This window comes from Chiloscyllium plagiosum, chromosome 42, assembly GCF_004010195.1.
Source record: "Chiloscyllium plagiosum isolate BGI_BamShark_2017 chromosome 42, ASM401019v2, whole genome shotgun sequence".
NCBI lineage: Eukaryota > Metazoa > Chordata > Chondrichthyes > Orectolobiformes > Hemiscylliidae > Chiloscyllium > Chiloscyllium plagiosum.
Window position 1 is genome coordinate 4929042 of NC_057751.1, and position 20625 is coordinate 4949666.

A 20625-nucleotide genomic window follows, 5' to 3' on the forward strand; every position below is an offset into this window, starting at 1 on the left:
CTCCCGAACACCCCCCCCCCCCCTCCACGCCGCCAACCCACCTCCCTGATGTTTGTCTGTTCGTGTTGCTAGGTGTCACACAGTCTGAGCTGTGTCCTCCTGTGAAGCACGTTGGAATGTTGAAGGTGCTATGGCAATGCAGGTTGTTGCTGTTGTGAATGCTGCCTGACTTTGCCCCGTTTGTGGAGAGGGGGAGGTGGAGTTCCCCCTGCCTCTGGTGACTTCGTGGGTGGACCCTTGAGGAAGAGTGTGGTCCACAGCGATTCCGTGTTGCTCGGCAACCAGGGGAATCACACCTCCCAGGTCCAGTCCCCTATAGCATCTCCCTGAGCCACCTGGTGGCCACGATCAGGAATGGGTAGCCCATGCTGATGCCCAGGGAACCTGAGGACACAGTGAACATGTTCAGACGATGGGACTGGTCCAGTCTGTCAGAGCCACCACCCTCCCTGCTCCCTGAACTTGCTTCCCAACATCCCACCTGAACTCCAGCCCATGTTCCAGGTGAGCCCAGACTGGAGGAAGGCACCTGGTCTAGTACTCATTCTCAGGGCCAGCACGGATCTGATGGGTTGAATGACCAGCCCCAAGGGCTGTCGTGACTGAGTGAAGCCAATCTGACAGAGAAGGGGGTGCTGCAGTGTCAGTGGAGCTGACTCCCCTGTCGGACGGACATAGACACACCTCTCCCCTCACGCCTATCTCCCCATACCTCCTCCCCCCACTCAGTTCCTCTCGACCAAGGCAATTGTCATTTAACCCCCCCACACAGTCAATAGTGACGCCTCACAAACCAAATGCACCTTGTCATGGCATTGCCATCTGTGGGATCTTGCTGTGCGCTGATGGCCTACTGTTCATAGAGTCATAGAGATGTACAGCATGGAAACAGACCCTTCAGTCCAACCCATCCATGCTGACCAGATATCCCAACCCAATCTAGTCCCACCTGCCAGCACCCAGCCCATATCCCTCCAAACCCTTCCCATTCATATACCCATCCAAATGCCTCTTAAATGTTGCAATTGTACCAGCCTCCACCACTTCCTCTGGCAGCTCATTCCAAATCTCCAGGGAAAACAGCCCCAGCCTGTTCAGCCTCTCCCTCTAGCTCAGATCCTCCAACCCTGGCAACATCCTTATAAATCTTTTCTGAACCCTTTCAAGTTTCACAACATCTTTCCGATAGGGAGGAGACCAGAATTGCACACAATATTCCAACAGTGGCCAAATCAGTGTCCTGTGCAGTCCAAGCTGAGGGTTTTGTCACATCCAGGGTGAGGCCCGATGTGTCACAAAGCCATAGAGATGTACATCACTGAAACAGACCCTTCGGTCCAACTTGTCCATGCTGACCAGATATCCTAAATTAATCTCGTCCCACATGCCAGCACCCGGCCCATATCCCCCCAAACCCTTCCTATTCATATACCCATCCAAATGCCTCTTAAATGCTGCAATTGTACCAGGTCCACCACATCCTCTGGCAGCTCATTTCATACACGTACCACCATCGGTGTGAAAAAGTTGCCCCTTCGGTCTCTTTTATATCTTTCCCCTCTCACCCTAAACCTATACCCTCATAAAGAACTCGGTTACAGGGATGGATGCCACATGATCTTGCAGCTTTGTGGTAAGATGAAACGATGGTGAGACGTTTCCTCAGTAAAGCCAGAATGTTGAGACCAAGGGTTTGTGAGTTTTGAACGTCGTTAATAAGATGAAGAAAGATCTGGATGCAGAGGATTGCATTATTCCCAAGTGGAATCTCCCACCGTGTACCCCTGCTGCACTGATGCTGGTGACCAGGACATGGGATCCTCTGCCTGGCCAAGACACTGAGGGGAAGGGAGAGGAGAGGAGGGGAAAGCAGCTTTCCAACACAGTGAGGGAGAGGTCGATACCCTGCGGGACGCAGGTCATGACAGGGTTCTGGGGGAGAGAGAGAGAGAGAGAGTGTGTGTGTGTGTCTACACGTGCGTGCAACGGTGGACCATTCAGCCCATCGCTCCCATACCAGCTCTCGCCAAGAGCTTTGCGCTTGTTCCCATTAAGCTGCCCTCCCCACCTCTGTTTGTGAGTGTCCGCGCGATTCTCTTCTGCGCGTTCTCCCAGCAGTGATGCCCCCCTCCCTCTGTGTGTCGAGTGGAACGAACTGCTCCTTTTGTCACCACAGAGGCCTCTGATCCGGCTGCGGGGAGGAGCGAAGATCGGAGAGGGCAGAGTGGAGGTGATGAAGAATGGACAGTGGGGGACAGTCTGTGATGACCGCTGGAATCTGTTGGCAGCCAGTGTCGCCTGTCGAGAGCTGGGATTCGGCACCGCCAAGGAGGCTCTGACCGGAGCCAGAATGGGCAAAGGTGAGGATTTGCCGGCCCGGAATATGACCGAGATACCCGGGGGATACCCAGGGGAGGCAGAAAGGAAGATTCCCCCTTGCTGCAGCGGACAGTGACCGAGGGGGGCAGAGATTGAAGGGAAGGGGCAGGAGGTTTCGAGGGGATGTGAGGGAAACCTTTCTCATCCAGAGGAATCTGGAACTCCCTGCCTGTGAAGGTGGCAGAGGCAGGAACCCCCATCACATCGCGGACATATTCAGATGTGAACTTGTGATGGTCAGACTGTGGGCCAAGTGCTGGGAGATGGGAATAGCAGAGTAAGCCATTGTTGTTGACCAGTACCGACCCAATGGGCCCTTTATTTTGTGACCTCAGCGGCTCCCTGACCCTCTTTTCCCACCACCCCCCCCGCCTCAGTTCTGACCCCCCCCTCTGTCTGGGTTTCTGTTGCTGTTTTCCCATCCCTCTGCCTATCCTCAAGCCAGACCTGAGGGAGATCGTACGCAGAGACAGGAAGCTGAATTCAGAGTGTTCCTCTTGGCGTCGCTACCATGGTCATTACGTGGGAAATACAGGGGGCAGGTTTGTTGCTATCCCTTCACAGGACATGGTGGCTCAGTGGTTCGCACCGCTGCCTCACAGCGCCAGGGACCCGGGTTCGATTCCAGCCTCAGGCCACTGTCTGCATGGAATTTGCCCATTCTCCCTGTGTCTGCAGGGGTTTCCTCTGGGTGCTTCCTCCCACAGCCTAAAGATGTGCAGGTTAGATCAATTGTCCATGCTAAACTGCCCATAGTGTCTCGGGATGCATCGGGTTAATCATGGCAAATGCAGGGTTCTGGTGAGAGGGTTAGGAGTCTGGGTCTGGGTAGATGCTCTTCGGGGGAGGTTGGTGCACACTCAATGGGCTGAATGGCCTGCTTCCACACTGCAGCAATTCTCTGATCCTGGGATGTGGGTGTCACTGGCTGGGCCCAGCACTTCCTGCCTGTCCCTAGTTGCCCCTTGAGAAGGTCGGGGTGAGCTGCCTTCTTGAACTGCAGTCCATGTGCTGTGGGTTGACCCACAATACCCTTAGGGAGGGAATTCCAGGATTCTGACCCAGTGACAGTAAAGGAACAGCAATATATTTCCAAGTCAGGATGGTGAGGGGCTGGGAGGGGAACTTGCAGGCGGTGGTGTTCCCATGTATCTGTTGCCCTTGCCCCTTGTTTGGGATGAGGGCGATTGTGTGTTTGGAAGGTCCTTGCAAGCTGTTCAGCTGTCCGAGAAACAAAGAAGAATCCATAATGGTGTCTGGATCTGAGATTGCCATCATGCAGTGGGCTTTGTTTGGAGCTGTTATGGTGTATTGGCAGGGTGTCACTCCCTTTGGGCCAGACACTGTTACACCAGCTCCTGTTGGTCATGGAAGCTACGTTAGCCATGTGGCCCAACTGCAACTTTCTCACATTCTCCCGTCCTTTATCGAGAGGAGATTGGAAAAGATGAGTATTGTATTCCCAACCAAAAGCACCAGAGTCTGGATTTGTCACAATTTCACTTTGGATGGACAGTCAGTTGTTGTGGGAGAGATGGAGGGTGAGTGCACTGGTCTGTGTCGGCATGGCAGCATCCTGTGTGTCGCCAAGTCTATGTTCACTGTTACCCTTCCCTTAGGTGGCCCCTCACTAGCTCCTCTGATTGTGTTTTGTCACAGGCATTGGCATGACCCACATGAACCAGGTCTCGTGCACAGGCTTTGAGAATTCCCTCACGGCCTGCCAGTCTAACCAGGAGCAGCTGTGTGGCCATGATGAAGATGCTGCAGTTCGCTGTAACACCCCTGACATGGGCTTCAAGCAACAGGTCAGTACCTTCACCTTAACTACAGGCCCACCCGCACCCCCCAGGCCGGGCACTGGCACATCACACGCCAACAACACCCCAGACCCTGGCACTGCAGCTGGACATTAGCTTTGTCTTCAGGAGTAGATTCATTCATGGGCATTGAGAGATGGAGGGCATTCAGGAGAGGAGTACAGACAGGGGTGCCAAGGATTCTGGAGAGAGAGAGAGAGAGAGAAAGGGGGGATTCTGGAGAGAGGGAGGCATTCTGCAGAGAGAGAGTGAGGAAAAGGATTCTGGAGAGAGGATTCCAGAGATGGAGAGAGTAGATTCCATAGAGAGAAAGAAATAGAGAGGATTCTAGGGAGAGAGGGGGCCAGGATTCTGGAGAGAGAGAGAAAGAGAAGTGCGGGGAGGTGAACAAGGAGGATTCAGAGAAAGAGAGGGGAGGGGATTCTGGAGAGAGAAAGAGGGAGAGACGGGGAGAGAGAGAGAGAGAGAGAGAGAGAATTAGTGTTTCTGGTTTGAACATTGGAAGACAAGGTAAAAATGAGTAATAGGATGTGAGGACTTCTTTTTGTTCAGTGTCTGGTCAGCTCTATCCCTGCCGGGGGAATCTGAGCCCTTCTCTCCCAATTCCCCCACCCATTTCCCCCTCCCCATTTCTCTCTCTCTCACTCTCTCCCGTGCTCGCTCTCTCTCTCTCTCAAACTCCACTCCCTTCTCTTCCCCCACTTTCTCACCACCCCCACTACAATGTTCCCTCCAGCCATGAGAGAGTAGCCCCATGGCTTGGTATGATGTGGCGACCTGACCGTTTTCTCGAGGGATGGGGACAAAGGGCTGGGCTTACCAACACTGAGAACAAACATGACCCACAAACCACCGGGATGGCCTGCAGCAGGGTATTCCAGGGTAAAGCAGGGTTGTGTTAGAAATGTTGAGGGTGATGGTTGAGGCTGTATGTTTAGTTCTCGCTCATTCCCCTGTTCCGGTATCATCCCGTGTGTAGATCCGCCTGGTCGGAGGACGTACTCCGTTTGAAGGACGTGTCGAGGTGCTGATGAAGAGGAACGGCAGGCAGCGATGGGGCACTGTTTGCAACAGCAACTGGGGTCTGATGGAAGCAATGGTGGTGTGCAGGCAGCTGGGCTTGGGATTTGCTGACCATGCAGTTCAGGTACAAGTCAGCAGCTTCCAAAGGCGAGATTCCGAACTCTGTATCCCTGCTCATACCTCAGCCAGGGCATCATCTCCAACTCGTCGTGCTGTTGAATTAGGACTGACCCTCCACCTGACAATGGCCAGCAGTGGAACTTAGCTTTATTGTTCCACAGTAACAGCCACATTCCTATTTGCCCCTGAGCTTAGTGTCTTGCTTGGCCACTTCAGAGGGCACTTAAGGATCAACAACACTGCTGTGGGTCTGGAGTCCCATCTCGGCCACACCAGGCAAGAACCACAGATTCCCTTGACTAAAGGCCATCAGTCTGGCAGGTGCACTTGTACAGCAAGCGTTAATAGTTGTCACAGTCAGCATTATTGAGGTGAGCTTTCCATTCTAGTGCCATTTCCACTGTGCCCCACCATCTCCCCTTCCAGAACAGGCTGCATTTTGGTACCAGCCCCATGGGGAACACCCAGATGTGAGGATAGAGACGTTCCTGTTTCACAGCACAGAAAGAGGCTCTTTGGTCCATCGTGTCAGCACTGGCCCTTGACCATCCATCGATCTGACTCCCATTTTCCTGGACTTGATCCGTAGCCCTGTATGTGATGGTATTCCCAGATGCTCATCCCAATACATCTTAAGTACCTTGAGTTCCTGTCTTGACCAGCCTTTCAGTTCCAGATACATACCACTCCCTGGGTGAAAACAAATTTCACCCAATCCCCTCTCAATCTACTGTTGTTTTTATTTTATTCACTCATCACTGACTGGGCCAGCGATTATTGTCCATCCCTACTTGCCCAGGGGGCAGTTAAAAGTCAGCCACCTTGCTGTGGGTCTGGAGTCACACGTAGGCCAGACCAGGCCACAGCAGTTTCCTTCCATAAAGGACTTCAGCGAACCAGATGGGGTTTTCCAACAATTGACAATGGTTTCATGGTCATCACTAGACTCCTCATTCCAAAATGCTTTTTGAAACTGAAATCAAATCAAACTGAAACACCATCTGCTGTGATAGAATTTGAGCCCATGTGCCCAGAACATGAGTTGTTTATAGTTTTGTGATAATATCAGCAGGCTATCACCTCTGCTTTGATATTCCATTAGTGTCCCCTTGTTCCTGATCCTTCTCCTGTCACCCCTATCTATGCCCTTGAATTGTGAACACCTCAGTCAGGTCCCCCCAGCCCAGTTTCCTCTGTTCTGAGGAGAAGAATCGCAGCTGATCCAATTCCTCTTCATAGCTCAGTTCTTCCATCCTGGGAAATATCCCGTGATTCTCCTCTGCACTGTGTAGAGGGCAGTTACAGACTTCCTGCAGTGTGGTGACCAGAAACGCATACAGTGCTCCCACTGTGGTCTAATTGACATTATACACAGCTCCATCATAACCTCCCTGCTAATAAAGGCCAATATCCCATCTGCCTCTGAACCATCTGAGCCACCGGTCCTGCTGCCTGGAAGGATCTGTGAACATTAACACCAAGGTCCCTCTGATCCTCGGCACAATCCTTCCAAGAGAACACATGAGCTCACACTTTTCAGGATGACATTTCATTTGCCACTGTTGAGCCCCATCTACATCATCCTGCAGTCTAGTCTTTCCACCTCACTATTTCCCCCACCTTCCATTTTCCCTTTTCTTGCAATGGTACAGATCATAGCGCATACATTCACGTCTCTGTCGTCAGTGTACACTACAAACAGCAAGAGACCCAGCGCCAAATCCTGTGGAATGCCACTGGACCCAGGCTTTCAATCTCCAAAACACCTTTCAACCATCACCCTCTGCTTCCCATCACAGAGCCTCTTTTGGATCCCATTTTCCAAACTGCCCTGGATCCCAGTTTTTAAGCAGCCTGCCATGTGAGACTTCGGAAAGAGCCTGACTGAGGCCTATATAGGCATCGACTGCACGACCCTCAGCTACACACCCAGTAACTTCCTCAAAAAGTACAGTCTGTGAGACCTGAGCTCCCCCTGATCCCAGTTTTTAAGCAGCCTGCCATGTGAGACTTCGGAAAGAGGTCTATATAGGCATCGACTGCACGACCCTCAGCTACACACCCAGTAACTTCCTCAAAAAGTACAGTCTGTGAGACCTGAGCTCCCCCTGACCAAGCCATGCTGACTCCCCTTGGAGAATCATTGCCTGTCCTCAATGTTTCCTGATGGTCTCCCAGCCACAGTTGTTAGACTGACAGGCCTATCGTTTCCTGGTTTATCCCTGGTACCTCTCTTGAATAATGGTACCATGTTAGCTGGCATCCAGTCCTCTGACATCCCTCCAATGCGGCCAGACAGACTTTGGAAATGAATGTTGGAGCCCCTGGCGTCTGACAGCAGCGTGGGGTAGATCCATTTACAAGGTTGCTGAGACCACCAGGACCTGTCCCCTCTCCATGCTCATTTGTTTAAGTGTATCAAGGCCCTGTTCCCGAATTATTGACTCAGATCATCCTTCTCCACAGTGAATACACATGCAAAGTACTCATTTCAAACTTCAGCCATGTCTTCAGGTTCCACTCAGACATTTTGGCCACTTTGCTCCCCAGAGGGATCTCCTCTTCACCTGGATATCCTGAAACCTCGAACAAATTGGGGAACCAGCTGTTGGATTTTCCTATATTTGACCTGTGCCATGATTTTTCAGGCTGTCACTTCAGTCTCCTCATTGCTTGAAGTATCTCCACTTATGTTTGTATAATCACGCGCACGTCTGCTCTCCCGAATCTAAAGAGGCAATGGAAAATATGCAGTTAGCGAGGGTCTCGGGGACGGTGTTGGAATTTCTCAGTTCTTCAAAGTCTTGGACAGGATGCATTCCATTTCTTTGTCTCAAAATACCTCAATTTCGCAGTAACTGAGAGGGATCTTTCAGATGACCAAGGGGAGACTGTATACTGTTATGGTGAGGCCAAACACTCAGGTATACATGGCAGACAGCGTTCCATTGGGGAATTCAGGACGTTCTCCCACAGAGAGTGGTGAGAATGTGGGACTCACAATCTGAGGGCGCTCGGTAGTTCTGTGATAAAAGCTTGGCTAGAATTGGCAAGACAGCAAAGATCTCCATTGATATCTGTGGAATATTGGTGCAGAATAATTTAAGGCTTTCGTGAAGGAGGATCAATATTTCTTCTCTCTCGGTGAGAGGGAAAATAACCAAGGAGGCTGCGTTGGCAGGATCCGAACAAGAGGTGCACAGAGGAGATTGTGTACTGAATGGGGATTGCGATGGGTGAGGATTGAGGGAGGGAGACTGAGACAGGGATGGACAGAGGGGATTGTGTTCTGAATGGGGATTGTGATTGAGGGAGGGAGGGAGACTGAGACAGTGATAGACAGAGGAGATTGTGTTCTGAATGGGGATTGTGATGGGTGAGGATTGAGGGAGGGAGGGAGACTGAGACAGTGATGGACAGACCAGAGTGCTACCAGAGAGAGAGAGAGAGAGAGAGACCAGGTTGCTATCTTAATGGAGGTCAGGATAGTTATCAAAGGGGATTGGAGGGTTTCGGGGTAGAGAACTGGACAAAGTAGATGGCGAACTTATTGCAGAAAGGGATCAGTCTTGGTATGAAACAGTGTAATCCTGCTGAGGAGAAGTGGTGGAAAGGAGATTGCTCCATTCTGGCTGTGTTCAGGTATTAGCCGTGCTGGAGTTGCCATGCTCCAGCTCAGATCAGAGGTCTCGCCTGTGTTTTTCCCTCAGGCTGATGAGTTGGTGTTTTCCTTCAGGAGACCTGGTTCTGGGGAGGGGATCCGTCAGCTGATGAAGTGGTGATGAGTGGTGTGAAATGTTCAGGCACGGAGATGTCCCTTTTCCAGTGTCTTCACCATGGGGAGGAGCTCGATTGCCCCAATGGAGGGGGACAGTTTGCTGCTGGTATCTCGTGCACAGAAGGTAAGTCCAGCTCTCTCCTGTTCCCCGGAACCAACAGCTGCACAAAGCATTCTCTCCCCTTCCTCCTGAACCCCGGTCAGCCTCCTGAGAGAGCAGGAAAGGTGGAGACATGTGGGTGGCACAGGGAACAGGAAAGGAGAGTGGGTGATGGGGATTTAGGAGGGGAGGAGAGAATGTGGACCAGAGAGTGAGTTGAAGAGAGGTGGCAATAGGGAGGCTTCGACACAGCTGGGGAAGGGATAATTGGGAGAGAGAAATGAAGGAGACAAGGGGGGGACAAGAGCAAAGGGAGGTGAAGGGAAGGGCAGGAGGCAATGGTTGGCAGAATGGTTGGGGAAAGTGTGAAGGGGAACGAGAGGAATGAGGATAAGGGAGGGGGAAGGGGTGCAGGGAGAATGTAGGGTGGAGGAGAGAAGGTGAAACAGAAGGGGCAAGTTGGAGTTGATGGAGAACTAGGGCAGAGATTGAGAAAGGGATGCAGAGGAGAGAGGCAAATGGAGGGGAGGGGGCAAGTGTGAGATTGAAGGGGTGAGGGAGACCTGGAAGGGGAGATGGAGGGAGAGTGAAGAGTGGGGAAAAGGGATCTGGAGGGGGATAGTGGACAGAATGAGGTGTTAATAAAGAAAGCTGGTGCAGAAGCTTCTTTGGCCAGCTCAAGATCTCCACTGTCCTCAGTGGGACTGAGCAGCTAATGTTCACACAGTACGTTCTGACTGGCACTCTGTGTGAGGAGTTAGAGTGAGTGAGAATGATTGGCCAGGGCTTCAGGAGGACTCGGAGACTAAAACAAAAACCGCAGATGCTGGAATCCAAGGTCCACAAGGAAGAGGCTGGAGGAACACAGTATCAGGAGGTGGAGAAGCCAATGTTTTGAGTGTAACCTTTCTTAAGGATCTGAAATGTTGTCTTCTCCACCTCCTGCTGCTGCCTGGCTTGCTGTGTTCTTCCAGCCTCCTGCCTGTCTCCCTTGAGAGGACTCAGGTGGGTTTGTGTGGATGGGTGTGCTGGTCCCAGACCAGTGGGAGTAGATGGAGCTGGATGGAGTGGGCTCTGGGGTTGACAAGCCTTAGTTGACAGTAACCCTTGTGCACTCTTGTTCCCAGCTGCTTCCGACCTGGTTCTGAACCCGCGGGTAGTTGAAGAGACCACGTACCTGGAGAATCGGCCTCTGTCCATGCTGGCCTGTGCCATGGAAGAGAACTGTCTGTCAAGCTCAGCGGTCGGATTGCCACCTCTGACCAGCTTTCGCCGGCTGCTGAGATTCTCCTCCCAAATCCACAACAACGGGGAGGCCGACTTCAGGCCCAAGGCTGGTCGCCACGCGTGGATCTGGCATGAGTGTCACAGGTAACAGTGTGTCCTGTCATCACCCTGATGAGAATGCAGCCCTGCTAGTGCAGCAACCATCATTAATTCCAACACACACACACACACACACACACACACCTCTCTCTCTCTCTCTCTCTCTCTCTCTCTCTGTGCTGGGGACTGCAGCTTCTGCTCTGTCAGGGACCGAACCACACCACTGACACTACAGGTAGAGAGAGATCCAAAGCACTGCTTTCGAGGTTGTGCAGGGAGCCAACTGGAGAGATGACAGTTCGGTCCAAAGCAACCCAACTGAAAATGTGTTGTGCTGAAGTGACATTGGCAGAAATATTGTGTCACGGTGAAGCAGTGCTGAGGTTTCATGGGATGGGAAGCAGTCCCCTTGATCTCCCTATGTGGCCACACCCTGTCCACAGGAGCTGATTGGAATTTGGTTTGAGAACACCAAATCACATTGCCTGTGTTTCCCTGTCATGTCTTTCTCCATGGGACATCGAGTCATACAGTCATAGAGACGTACAGCAGGGTAACAGGGCCTTTGGTCCAACTCACCCATCCTAACCAGGTATCCTAAATTAATCTAGTACTATTTGCCAGCATTTGGCCCATATCCCTCTAAACCCTTCCTAATTATATACTCATCTAGATGCCTTTTAAAAGTTGTAATTGTCGCAGCCTCCATCACTTCCACTGGCAGTTCAATCTATGCATGCACCACCCTCTGTGTGAAAACGTTGCCCTTTAGGTCCCTTTTATATCTCTCCCCTCTCATCCTAAACCTGTGCCCTCTAGTTCTGGACTCCCCGGCCCCAGGGAAAGGACCTTGTCTATTCATCCTATCCATGCCCCTCATGATTTTATGAACCTTTATAACATCACCCCTCAGCCTCAGACGCTCCAGGGAAAACAGCCCCAGCCTGTTCAGCCTCTCTGTATCGTCCAAAACCTCCAACGCCAGCAACATCTTTTCTGAACCCTTTCAAGTTTAACAACACCTTTCCTACAGCAGAGAGACCAGAATTGCACGCAATATTCCAAAAGTGTCCGAACCAATGTCCTGTACAGCCGCAACATGACCTCCCAACTCCTGTACTCAATACTCTGACCAATAAAGGAAAGCATACCAAACTCCTCCTTCACTATCCTATCGACCTGCTTTCAAGGAGCTAAGAACCTGCACTCCAAGGTCTCTTTGTTCAGCAACACTCGCTCAGACCTTACCATTAAGTGTCTAACTCCTGCCCTGATCTGCCTTTCCGAAATGCAGCACCTCGCATTTATCTGAATTAAACTCCATCTGCCACTCCTTGACCCATTGACCCATCTGATCAAGATCCTGTTGTAATCTGAGGTAACCCTGTTTGCTGTCCACTACACCTCCAATTTTGGTGTCATCTGCAAACTTACCTCTTATGCTCACATCCAAATCATTTATATAAATGATGAAAAGTAGAGGACCCAGCACAGATTCTTATGGCGCTCCATTGGTCTTAGACCTCCAGTCTGAAACAACCCTCCACCACCACCCTCTGTCTTCTACCTTCAAGCCAATTCTGTATCCAAGTGGCTAGTTCTCCCTGTATTCCATGTGCTCTGACCTTGCTAACCAGTCTCCCATGGGGGAGCTTTGTCAAATACCTTATTGAAATTCATATAGACAATGTCCACCATTCTGCTTTCATCAATCCTCTTTGTTACTTCTTCAAAAAACACTATCAAGTTTGTGAGACATGATTTCCCACGCACATGTTGACTATCCCTAATCAGTCCTTGCCTTTCCAAATACATGTACATCCTGTCGCTCAGGATTCCATTCAACAACTTGACCACCACCGATGTCAGGCTCACCGGTCTATAGTTCCTTGGCTTTTCCTTACCATCTTTCTTAAATAATGGCACCACATTAGCCAACTTCCAGTCTTCTTGCACCTCATTCATGGCTATTAATGATACAAATATCTCAGCAAGAGGCCCAGCAATCTCTTGCCAACCCTCCCACCAAGGTCCTGGTTCCACCTGATCAGATACCCAAGAAATTATCCACCGTTATCAGCTTAAATACGTCTAGCGCCATGTCCCCTGAAATATGGACACTTTTCAAAATATCACTATTTATTTCTCCAAGTTCTCTCACTTCCATTTCCTTGTCTATCGTAAACACTGAAGCAAAATAGTCATTTCGTATCTCATCCGCCTCTTGCAGTTCCACACACATGTGGCTTTGCTGATCTTTAAGGGGCCCAATTCTCTCCCTAGTTACTCTTTTGCCCTTAATATATTTGTTGAATCTCTTTTGATTCTCAACCCTGTTTGCCAAAGCTATCTCATGTTCCCTTTGCCCCTCCTGACTTCCCTTATAACTATACTCTTACTTCCCTGTGTACTCCTGTCCCTGACATGTGCTTCCTTCTTTTTCTTGACCGGAGGCTCAATATCTCTCGTCATCCAGCATTCCCTACCCCCAGCCTTGCCCACCTAGCAGCAGAACCCTGTGTCACAACCAGACCCGAGTATTAGTCTGTCTGCACATGTTGGGGAGGGGATCCTTGGAAGTATGAGGGTCAGTCATGCAGTAAACTGGTTATTGTCTTTCTATTTCAGTCACAAACTCAAATGTTGGCATTTACTTTCAGCAGTAGGCCATGCAGCCGTTCAAGTCTGCTGCACCATTCAGTAAGATTGTGACTGTTGTGATTGTGGTCCCCAAGTCTGCCACCTTCCCTACCAACCTTCCCTACTCACCTTAGATTCCCTCGTCAGCTATGTACCTATTTATTTCCGCCTTGAAAATATTTGATGACCCTCCCTCTGCAGAAGAGAGTTCCAAAGACCCAGGACTGTCTGAGACAGAAACCTTCTTCCATACCTCTGCCTGACTTGGGAGTCCCCCACCCCGCCTATCCCTCCATTTTTAAACCGTCTCCCCTCATTGGAGTTTGACTCCCATCCTTTCAACACCCGCTGTGTGAAGCCTCCTCAGGATCTGGGCGAAAGTGAGGACTGCAGATGCTGGAGATCAGAGTCTACATTAGAGTGATTTGGAGATGCTGGTGTTGGACTGGGGTGTACAAAGTTAAGGGCTTTTGCCTGAAACGTCAATTCTCCTGCTCCTCGGATGCTGCCTGACCTGCTGTGCTTTTCCAGCACCACTCTAATGTAGACTCCTCAGGATCTGACGTATTTCATCAAGTCATAGAAATGCTGAGGATCAGGAGGCCCTTTTTGGTTCTGCCTTTCTTACAGAACTTGGCTTGGTCCTCTGTTTCAGTGTCATAGTCCCTGTTTCTCCCCATGCCTGTTGATGCCTTTCCAACCTTTTCAGATTACCAGCTTTCAGTGCATCGCCCCTTGGTCAGGTGAAGTGAGAGGGAAGCACACAGACCCCAGTATTTATGGATAGAGAGATCCAGGGCAGAGATATCAGAAGATCACACCAATGATGTGATCAAATAATAATTCTCTGCAGGTGACCAAGGGTGTTCGACGGTCTGTGTAAAGTGTCAACAGCTGAATAACAAACAAAGGGCTGAACTCTAATCCAATCAAAGGAGGCAGAGAGGTAATTATAAAACATTCCAAATAAGGTGATGCTGGAGACCAGCCATATGACTGGAACAACATAGAATACTAACAGGAGCTTCTGGAAACACCCAGCAGGTCCGGCAGGCAGCATCTGGGAAAAAAACTCAGATACCAAACAATAATTCTGGTTGTTAACTGAACCTCTCCATATTATCCACTCAGCGAGGATGATAAAGGACGAAGTATAGTGGGGATAGCTCCGTGTGCCCATCTTCCCAAATGGCGTCTTTTGCTGCCAGAATAGACAGCACCCCTGACAGAGTAGCACTCCCTCATTGCACAGTATATGCCAGCCTGGACTTTGGTGCTGACAGCTGCATGTTGTGTTGCTGGACAGCATCCCTGCTCCTGACTCGAGAGTCACAACCTTCCCTGCTCTGCCTTCAATAACCTGGGCCTTTGTGTCGAGTCTGACAACACACCCCCAAGTGCTGATGGAATTTTCCAAAGTCTGGTTGTTCCAGAAGGTTTGAGGAGCACTGAAACAGTGAATCCCAGGGTGAACCATGCAGTGTTCCATTCGCCTCCAGAAAGAGCTGACCATGTTCACTCGCAGTCAAGTGGTGCATCATCTTGTTCAAAACCAGCCTGTCTGGGAGCAATGGGACTCGGTTCTGAAGAGGATGGTGGTTTGAACTGTGGCCATCAGGGTCAAAGGACAGAGGCTGAGAACCTGACATCAGCTGTTGTTCACTATGTGCCCGTTTGTGATGTTAATGAGAACGCACAGGTTGCAGACTGTGAGTTAGGGGCCCAGTGCACTCCTACTACATCAATTTGCTCCTTTACCATGTTGTGATTTTATGTTGAATTGGTGATGATGTATTTGAAAAACACAGAGAAAATAAGAGCACAATGAGGCCATTTCACCCTTTGAACCTGTGCTGCCATTCATTGTGAATCATGGCTGCTCATCCAACTCAGTCCCCTGTTCCTGCTTTCTCCTTTTACTCCCTTTCTCCCCAAACACCTCTTTCTTTCTTGTGAACATTCAGTGTTTTGATGTCAGCCCCTTGTGGTGGTAGAAAATATCACAGGCTCTCCACTCTTTGGTGAAGAAACCTAACAGATCTTATACTTAACTGATGCCCCTTGCTTCTTGTCTCCTGCATCCACCTGTCTAATACTAATTGATTTTTAGAGGTGTTTATAAGATTTCCCTCCTTAGTCACTTAAACTCCTATGAGTAGAATCAGAAGTGTTCCAGCCTCCCTTGAGACATCAGTCCAATTCAGAGGTCAGCCTGGTGAATGACCACTGTCCTTCCTTCATAGCACACCCTCCCTCAGTTACAGAAGTTGAAACTGCATATTCCAGGGATGGTCTCACCAATCCCCAGTACAACAGCAACAAGACATCCCTGCCCCCTTACTCAAGTCCTGTCACTATGAAAGCCTACAGCATATCCTTGGGAGGTGAATGTGCATCCTTTTAGCCATCTGCCCAATAACACCCAGATCTCCAATCTATTGCCATTCGGATCACCATCGGCCTGCCTACTTTGGCATCTCCACATCATCCTGGCATCAAGTGGCTTCCTCCCTGTTTTTCACAGATGCAGTTTGTATAATGTACTGAGGAGGAAGTAGAATTCAGATGGTGATCGTGAACCTGAAATGTGGACCACCAAGTGCAAAATACTCAAGCTCTACCTCCAAAACCTGAGGCTTTGTGATTAATCTTTCATGGCAGAGTAAGACACATGCTGAGGTTTGAAAGATGCTGTGCAGAATGGGAATGTTAAGGTTGGATTCCCTGCAGCATGGAAACAGGGCCTTCGGGCAGTTTAGCATGACCAATTCACCCAAACCTGCACATCTTTGGACTGTGGGAGGAAACCGGAGCACCCTGAGGAAACCCACACAGACACGGGGAGAATGTGCAAACTCCACACAGTCAGTCACCCAAGGCTGGAATCGAACCTGGGTTCCTGGTGCTGTGAGGCAGCAGTGCTAACCACTGAGCCACCGTGCCACCCCAAATTAAGCTAAGTATGAGCCAATAGGAAGTTACCTGCCTGTCAGTGTGAATAGCTCAGAGAGCAGGAGTTCAGGGTTAGCGGTGTGTGTTCTCTGGGAGACAGGAGGCTGTGAGTTGAATCTCCAGTCAGCCTTTTAACCAGCCTTGACTCGTGCAGTGGGATCTGCAGGGAAGACCTGTGTGAGTGTGTGTGAGTGTGTGTGAGTGTGACAAAAGGTGTATTTTGCAAATTGCATGCAGGATGGAAATGTTAAGTCTGAGCCAACATGGCTGAAAGGATGCATTCGCGCTTGCCTGTGATCTACCCCCAGTCAGTGGTAGGTTCGAGGCTAGGCAGAGCCACAGGGGATATAGAGGGGGTTAGAATGAAGGAGGGCTAGTGTAGGCAGCAGCGGGGAGTGAGGTAGGGAAGAGGGAGACAGAGGAGCCTAGCCTGTGCCGGACAAGTGGCGTTTTGTGTTTCAGGCAGGGCTCCTCCTAAGGAGGGGAGGTTCATGAAGGAGGAAGGTGTCTTACTCAAACTTTTCACATCCTCAAACTCTACTGTACTTCACTCCCCACCGCCTATGCTAGCCCTCCTTTACTCTAACCCCCTGACTACCCCCCACTAATCCCCTCTAGCTCTGCCTAGCCTTGAACCTGAATCCACTATGAAAATTACATATCCAGCTTTCACTGTTGGAGACTCAACTTGGAAATATTGCCTGTGGATCTCTCAGCTCGATTCAGCACTTTGAAATTCATCGCCGTGAAGCTGAAAATCCCTGGTCCCCTCCATAAAACCAGGGACAGGAACCAACTACCTCCAACATCAAAAGCCAAGAGTTTGGCCACACTCCACTCACATTGACAAGACACAGGCTCTGTCCCCCTGCCTTGTGAGTTGACATCTCCATCTCCATGTGACATCTTCTCAATGAGAACCCCATTTCTCTCAGGAACGACACTGCAAACAGCTTCTCATGAGGAAGCCCCTCCAATCCTCTTGGGCCCTCAGTGACTGAGTGAGCATTTCACATCTTCCATCTGAAGTGAATCAAACAGGAGCCACAGGCATTTGACCCCTTTAAGCCTACCCTGTCATTCCCTCGGATCCTGCCTTTATGTACTGTATTCCACATTCCCGTCTCTCCCCTTCTGTTGGGAATTGAGCTCTGGTGCTGAGTGAGACTGAAGCACAGACCTTGAATGTGAGTGTACCCTTATAAGCATGCACTCCCTCCCAGCTTGCTGAGCTGAAACCATCAAACTCTGTGCAGTGTCTCAATGTGCTACTGCGAGGTGTTTCAGCTCAGTCACCAAGCAAAGCCCCATCCACCCCCTGCTTCACTTCCACATGGAGCTCCAGACCTGGATTTCCCTTCCTCTCTGAAGGTTAGATGTCCAGCAGGTTCATTTGAAAATTTATGCTCCACTTGTGTTCCTACATTGAGTCAGAGCAAATATTAGATCCCAACTACTCCCCACACTTGGTCAGGCTGTGAGATGAGATCAATCTCATGTTCCCTGATCTGGGAGAGTGCTTCCTTCCACTTTGAACTTCCTTCAGTTTCAGAGATCCGCACCTTCCGATGAACAACTGACCTTCAGATGAAAGCGTCTCCCTATTCCTCTCTCAGTCCGAACTTATTGTGGAGGAATGACAATGAGGAAATACTGCACGCAATTCAGTTTGACGCAAACACGTCACAGAATCGCAGGGTTATTCCGGTACAGAATGAGGCAACTCAGCCCATCAAGCCTACATCTGTCTTTTCCCTCACCCCAATCTGCCTTCCCCCCACCTCCATACTCCTGCACACTATCTCTGTCCAAATGACCATCTATTGTATACTTCCATTAAACCTGCCTCCAAGGTATCATCCCCTGCTAAAATAATGCTATTATTCTTACTTATTTTAATGTTATTATATCTGAGATCTCTCCACATATTTGTTCCTCAGTTTCCCACTGACCATTGGGTGGCCTATAGGATAATCCCAATAGTGATTCTCCCTTTCTTATTTCTGAGTTCCACCCATGTAGCTTCACTGGACAATCCCCCAGAAATATCCCCTCTACAGTAATAATGTTTTCCCAAATCAAACATGCACTCACCGTCCTCTCTCGCCTCCTTTTCTATCCTTCCAATCACTCCTAAACCCCTGGAACATTGAGCTGTCAATCCTATCCCTCCCTCAGCCATGTTTCTCCAATAGCTCTCTCCCAGTATCATCTTCCCATACATGCCCTGAGTTCATCATCCGTGCCTGACAGACCTCTTGCAATGAGAAGAAAGAGAAACTTTAAAAAAAGAGAAAATAAACCTACCTCGGCCGCATTTCCAGACAGTCCATTCTAGATGTGAAATATTCACTGAGTGAGAAAGTTTTTTCTCCCATCCTCCTTGCTTCATGGGCACATCCATGCACCTGTTGTTCCTTACAGAAGTGTGGGAGGGGCAGCTTCTCTCCAGCTGCACTACCCAACCTGCTCCAGATTTTGAAACTCCCCACCAACCCCCTTCTATGGGGACAGCCTGGGCTTGTTTCTACTGGAGTTTCCGACTATGAGGGTGTGCCATTGACGTGTAGGACAGTCTTGACAAGGTGGATATGGAAATGACGCTTCCCGGAGTCCAGAAGATGGGGACTCTGTTTCAGAGGCTGGGGTGGTCATTTCACGACAGAGATGAGGGAGGTTTGCAAGTCCCCGTCTCGGAAGACAGTTTGAAGCAGTGTTGCATTGATTCTGGTGAGGCGGGGGAGACAGAGTGTGGGTGGGGGAGCTGGAAAGGTGGAGTTGTGAACACATCCAGATCAGCCACAACCTGACTGGGTGACACAGATGGTTTGAAGGGCAGATGGTACACGTCTCCTATTTTGTACGTTCAAACATTAGGTCACTTCAATTGACGGGTCAAGAGAACTTGTCCAAACATTGAGTTTCATGCAGTTTTGTTTCACGAAACAATGGCACAGATTTGTGGGAGACTGGAATGGAGTCACTCAAAGAAGGGTTTGCACCTGAAATGTTGACTTCTCCACCTCCTGCTGCTGCCTGGCTTGCTGTGGTCTTCCAGCCTCCTGCTTGTCCACCTTGGATTCCAGCATCTGCAGGTTTGTTTGGTCTCACTCCAAGCTGGAGCCCTTGAAGAACCCACACATTGAGGAAACTGGAGGGTACTCGCTGATGGCTGGATAGAGCCTCCCCTCCACACTTCCTTGTGGAAACGGTTTTCCTGGGGTTGCTGATTGGGACCGAGCTGGTTGGGTCTTGTCAACCCGTGTTGGCTCTGCTGCTGCCTTGGGTCTAGAATTAGTTCTGGTGATGACAGCTGTGCTGAAGCTTTGGCTCAGGAGGTGGGGCTCTGGGCCAACTGGAAGCAGCATCTTCTGTGTCTGACATTGGCTAGCTTTCTCTATCTAGGCACAGCAAATCATCTTGGGCCAGCAACTGCCCGAAAGATGCAAAGATTACAGCCTGTGCTGACAGAGAGCTACCCCTTACAGCATGTTACTCAAACCATGATAGGCAGGCCAGTCCTTGGGAGCTGCTGTCTCAGACCTAGTCAACCCTCTTTGTAAAACGACCAGGCCATCCAAGGAGTCTAGGTTTAATCAGTGCCGAGTGGAGTTGGCATAGGCTGTGCTCAAGAGAAAGAGAGAGGCGGAGTTCAAAGCACAGCTCATGTTTCCAGCTAATCATAGGAACAGACAGGGCCTTAAGTATCACTGTTCCCGTGCAGATCAGCTTTCCAGCATCTGTAACTAAAACTCAATTTTTGTCTGTTGCTGCATCACTCCTATTGCTCAGGGGGATGAACAAATCCACTGGGATTTGCAGATTTAAGGGAACATAGGAACAGGAGGAGGCCATTCAATAAGATCATGGCTTGGTCTGTGGCCTAACTCCACAAACCTGCCTTTGACCCGTTTCCCTTCATAGTTTTGTTTGACAAAAATGTATTTGTCTCACAATTTAAAATTCCCAACTGATCCAGCATCTACTGCCGTCTGTGGAAGAGAGTTCCAAATATCTCCCACCCTTTGTGTGTAGAAGTGCTTCCTGACATCTCTCCTGAACAGCCTGGCTCTCATTCTCATACTGTGTCCTCTAACTCTCGAATCCCCAGCCAGTGGAAATCATTTTATCTCCCCTGTTTATCGCTGCCTGTTAATACCGTGATTACTTTGATTGGATCACCCTTAACTTTGTACGTTGGCAAGATGATGTATGATAGAGACTGGGATGCTTGAGTGATTTTCTTGACCTTCTGCCCACCTTGTAGGCACTACCACAGCATGGAGGTGTTCACCACTTACGATCTCCTGATGCTGAATGGAACACGGGTTGCTGAGGGACACAAGGCCAGTTTCTGTCTCGAGGATACTCAGTGTGACTCAGGTACTGTACTCCACCCTCTCCCAGGATTTCCTCTCCCGCAGCTCTTCTGGCAATGGGAGCACACTAAATGAAGGGTTTTTCGAAGCGTCTTCGGTGATGCCACA

At 49.9% G+C, this 20625-nt stretch overlaps 1 protein-coding gene across 1 annotated transcript in view; it reads left to right on the forward strand.

Moving 5' to 3' along the window:
• Nucleotides 1-20619, forward strand: part of LOC122543041 (lysyl oxidase homolog 2-like) — a 58290-nt gene extending 37671 nt beyond the window's left edge. The window contains exons 6-11 of the mRNA XM_043681232.1: nt 2177-2360; nt 4039-4187; nt 5179-5346; nt 9079-9244; nt 10348-10591; nt 20406-20619. Coding sequence (XP_043537167.1) covers nt 2177-2360; nt 4039-4187; nt 5179-5346; nt 9079-9244; nt 10348-10591; nt 20406-20592 — 1098 coding nt within the window. The 3' untranslated portion in view covers nt 20593-20619. The remainder of the gene's footprint in view (nt 1-2176; nt 2361-4038; nt 4188-5178; nt 5347-9078; nt 9245-10347; nt 10592-20405) is intronic.
• Nucleotides 20620-20625: the final 6 nt, after the last annotated feature.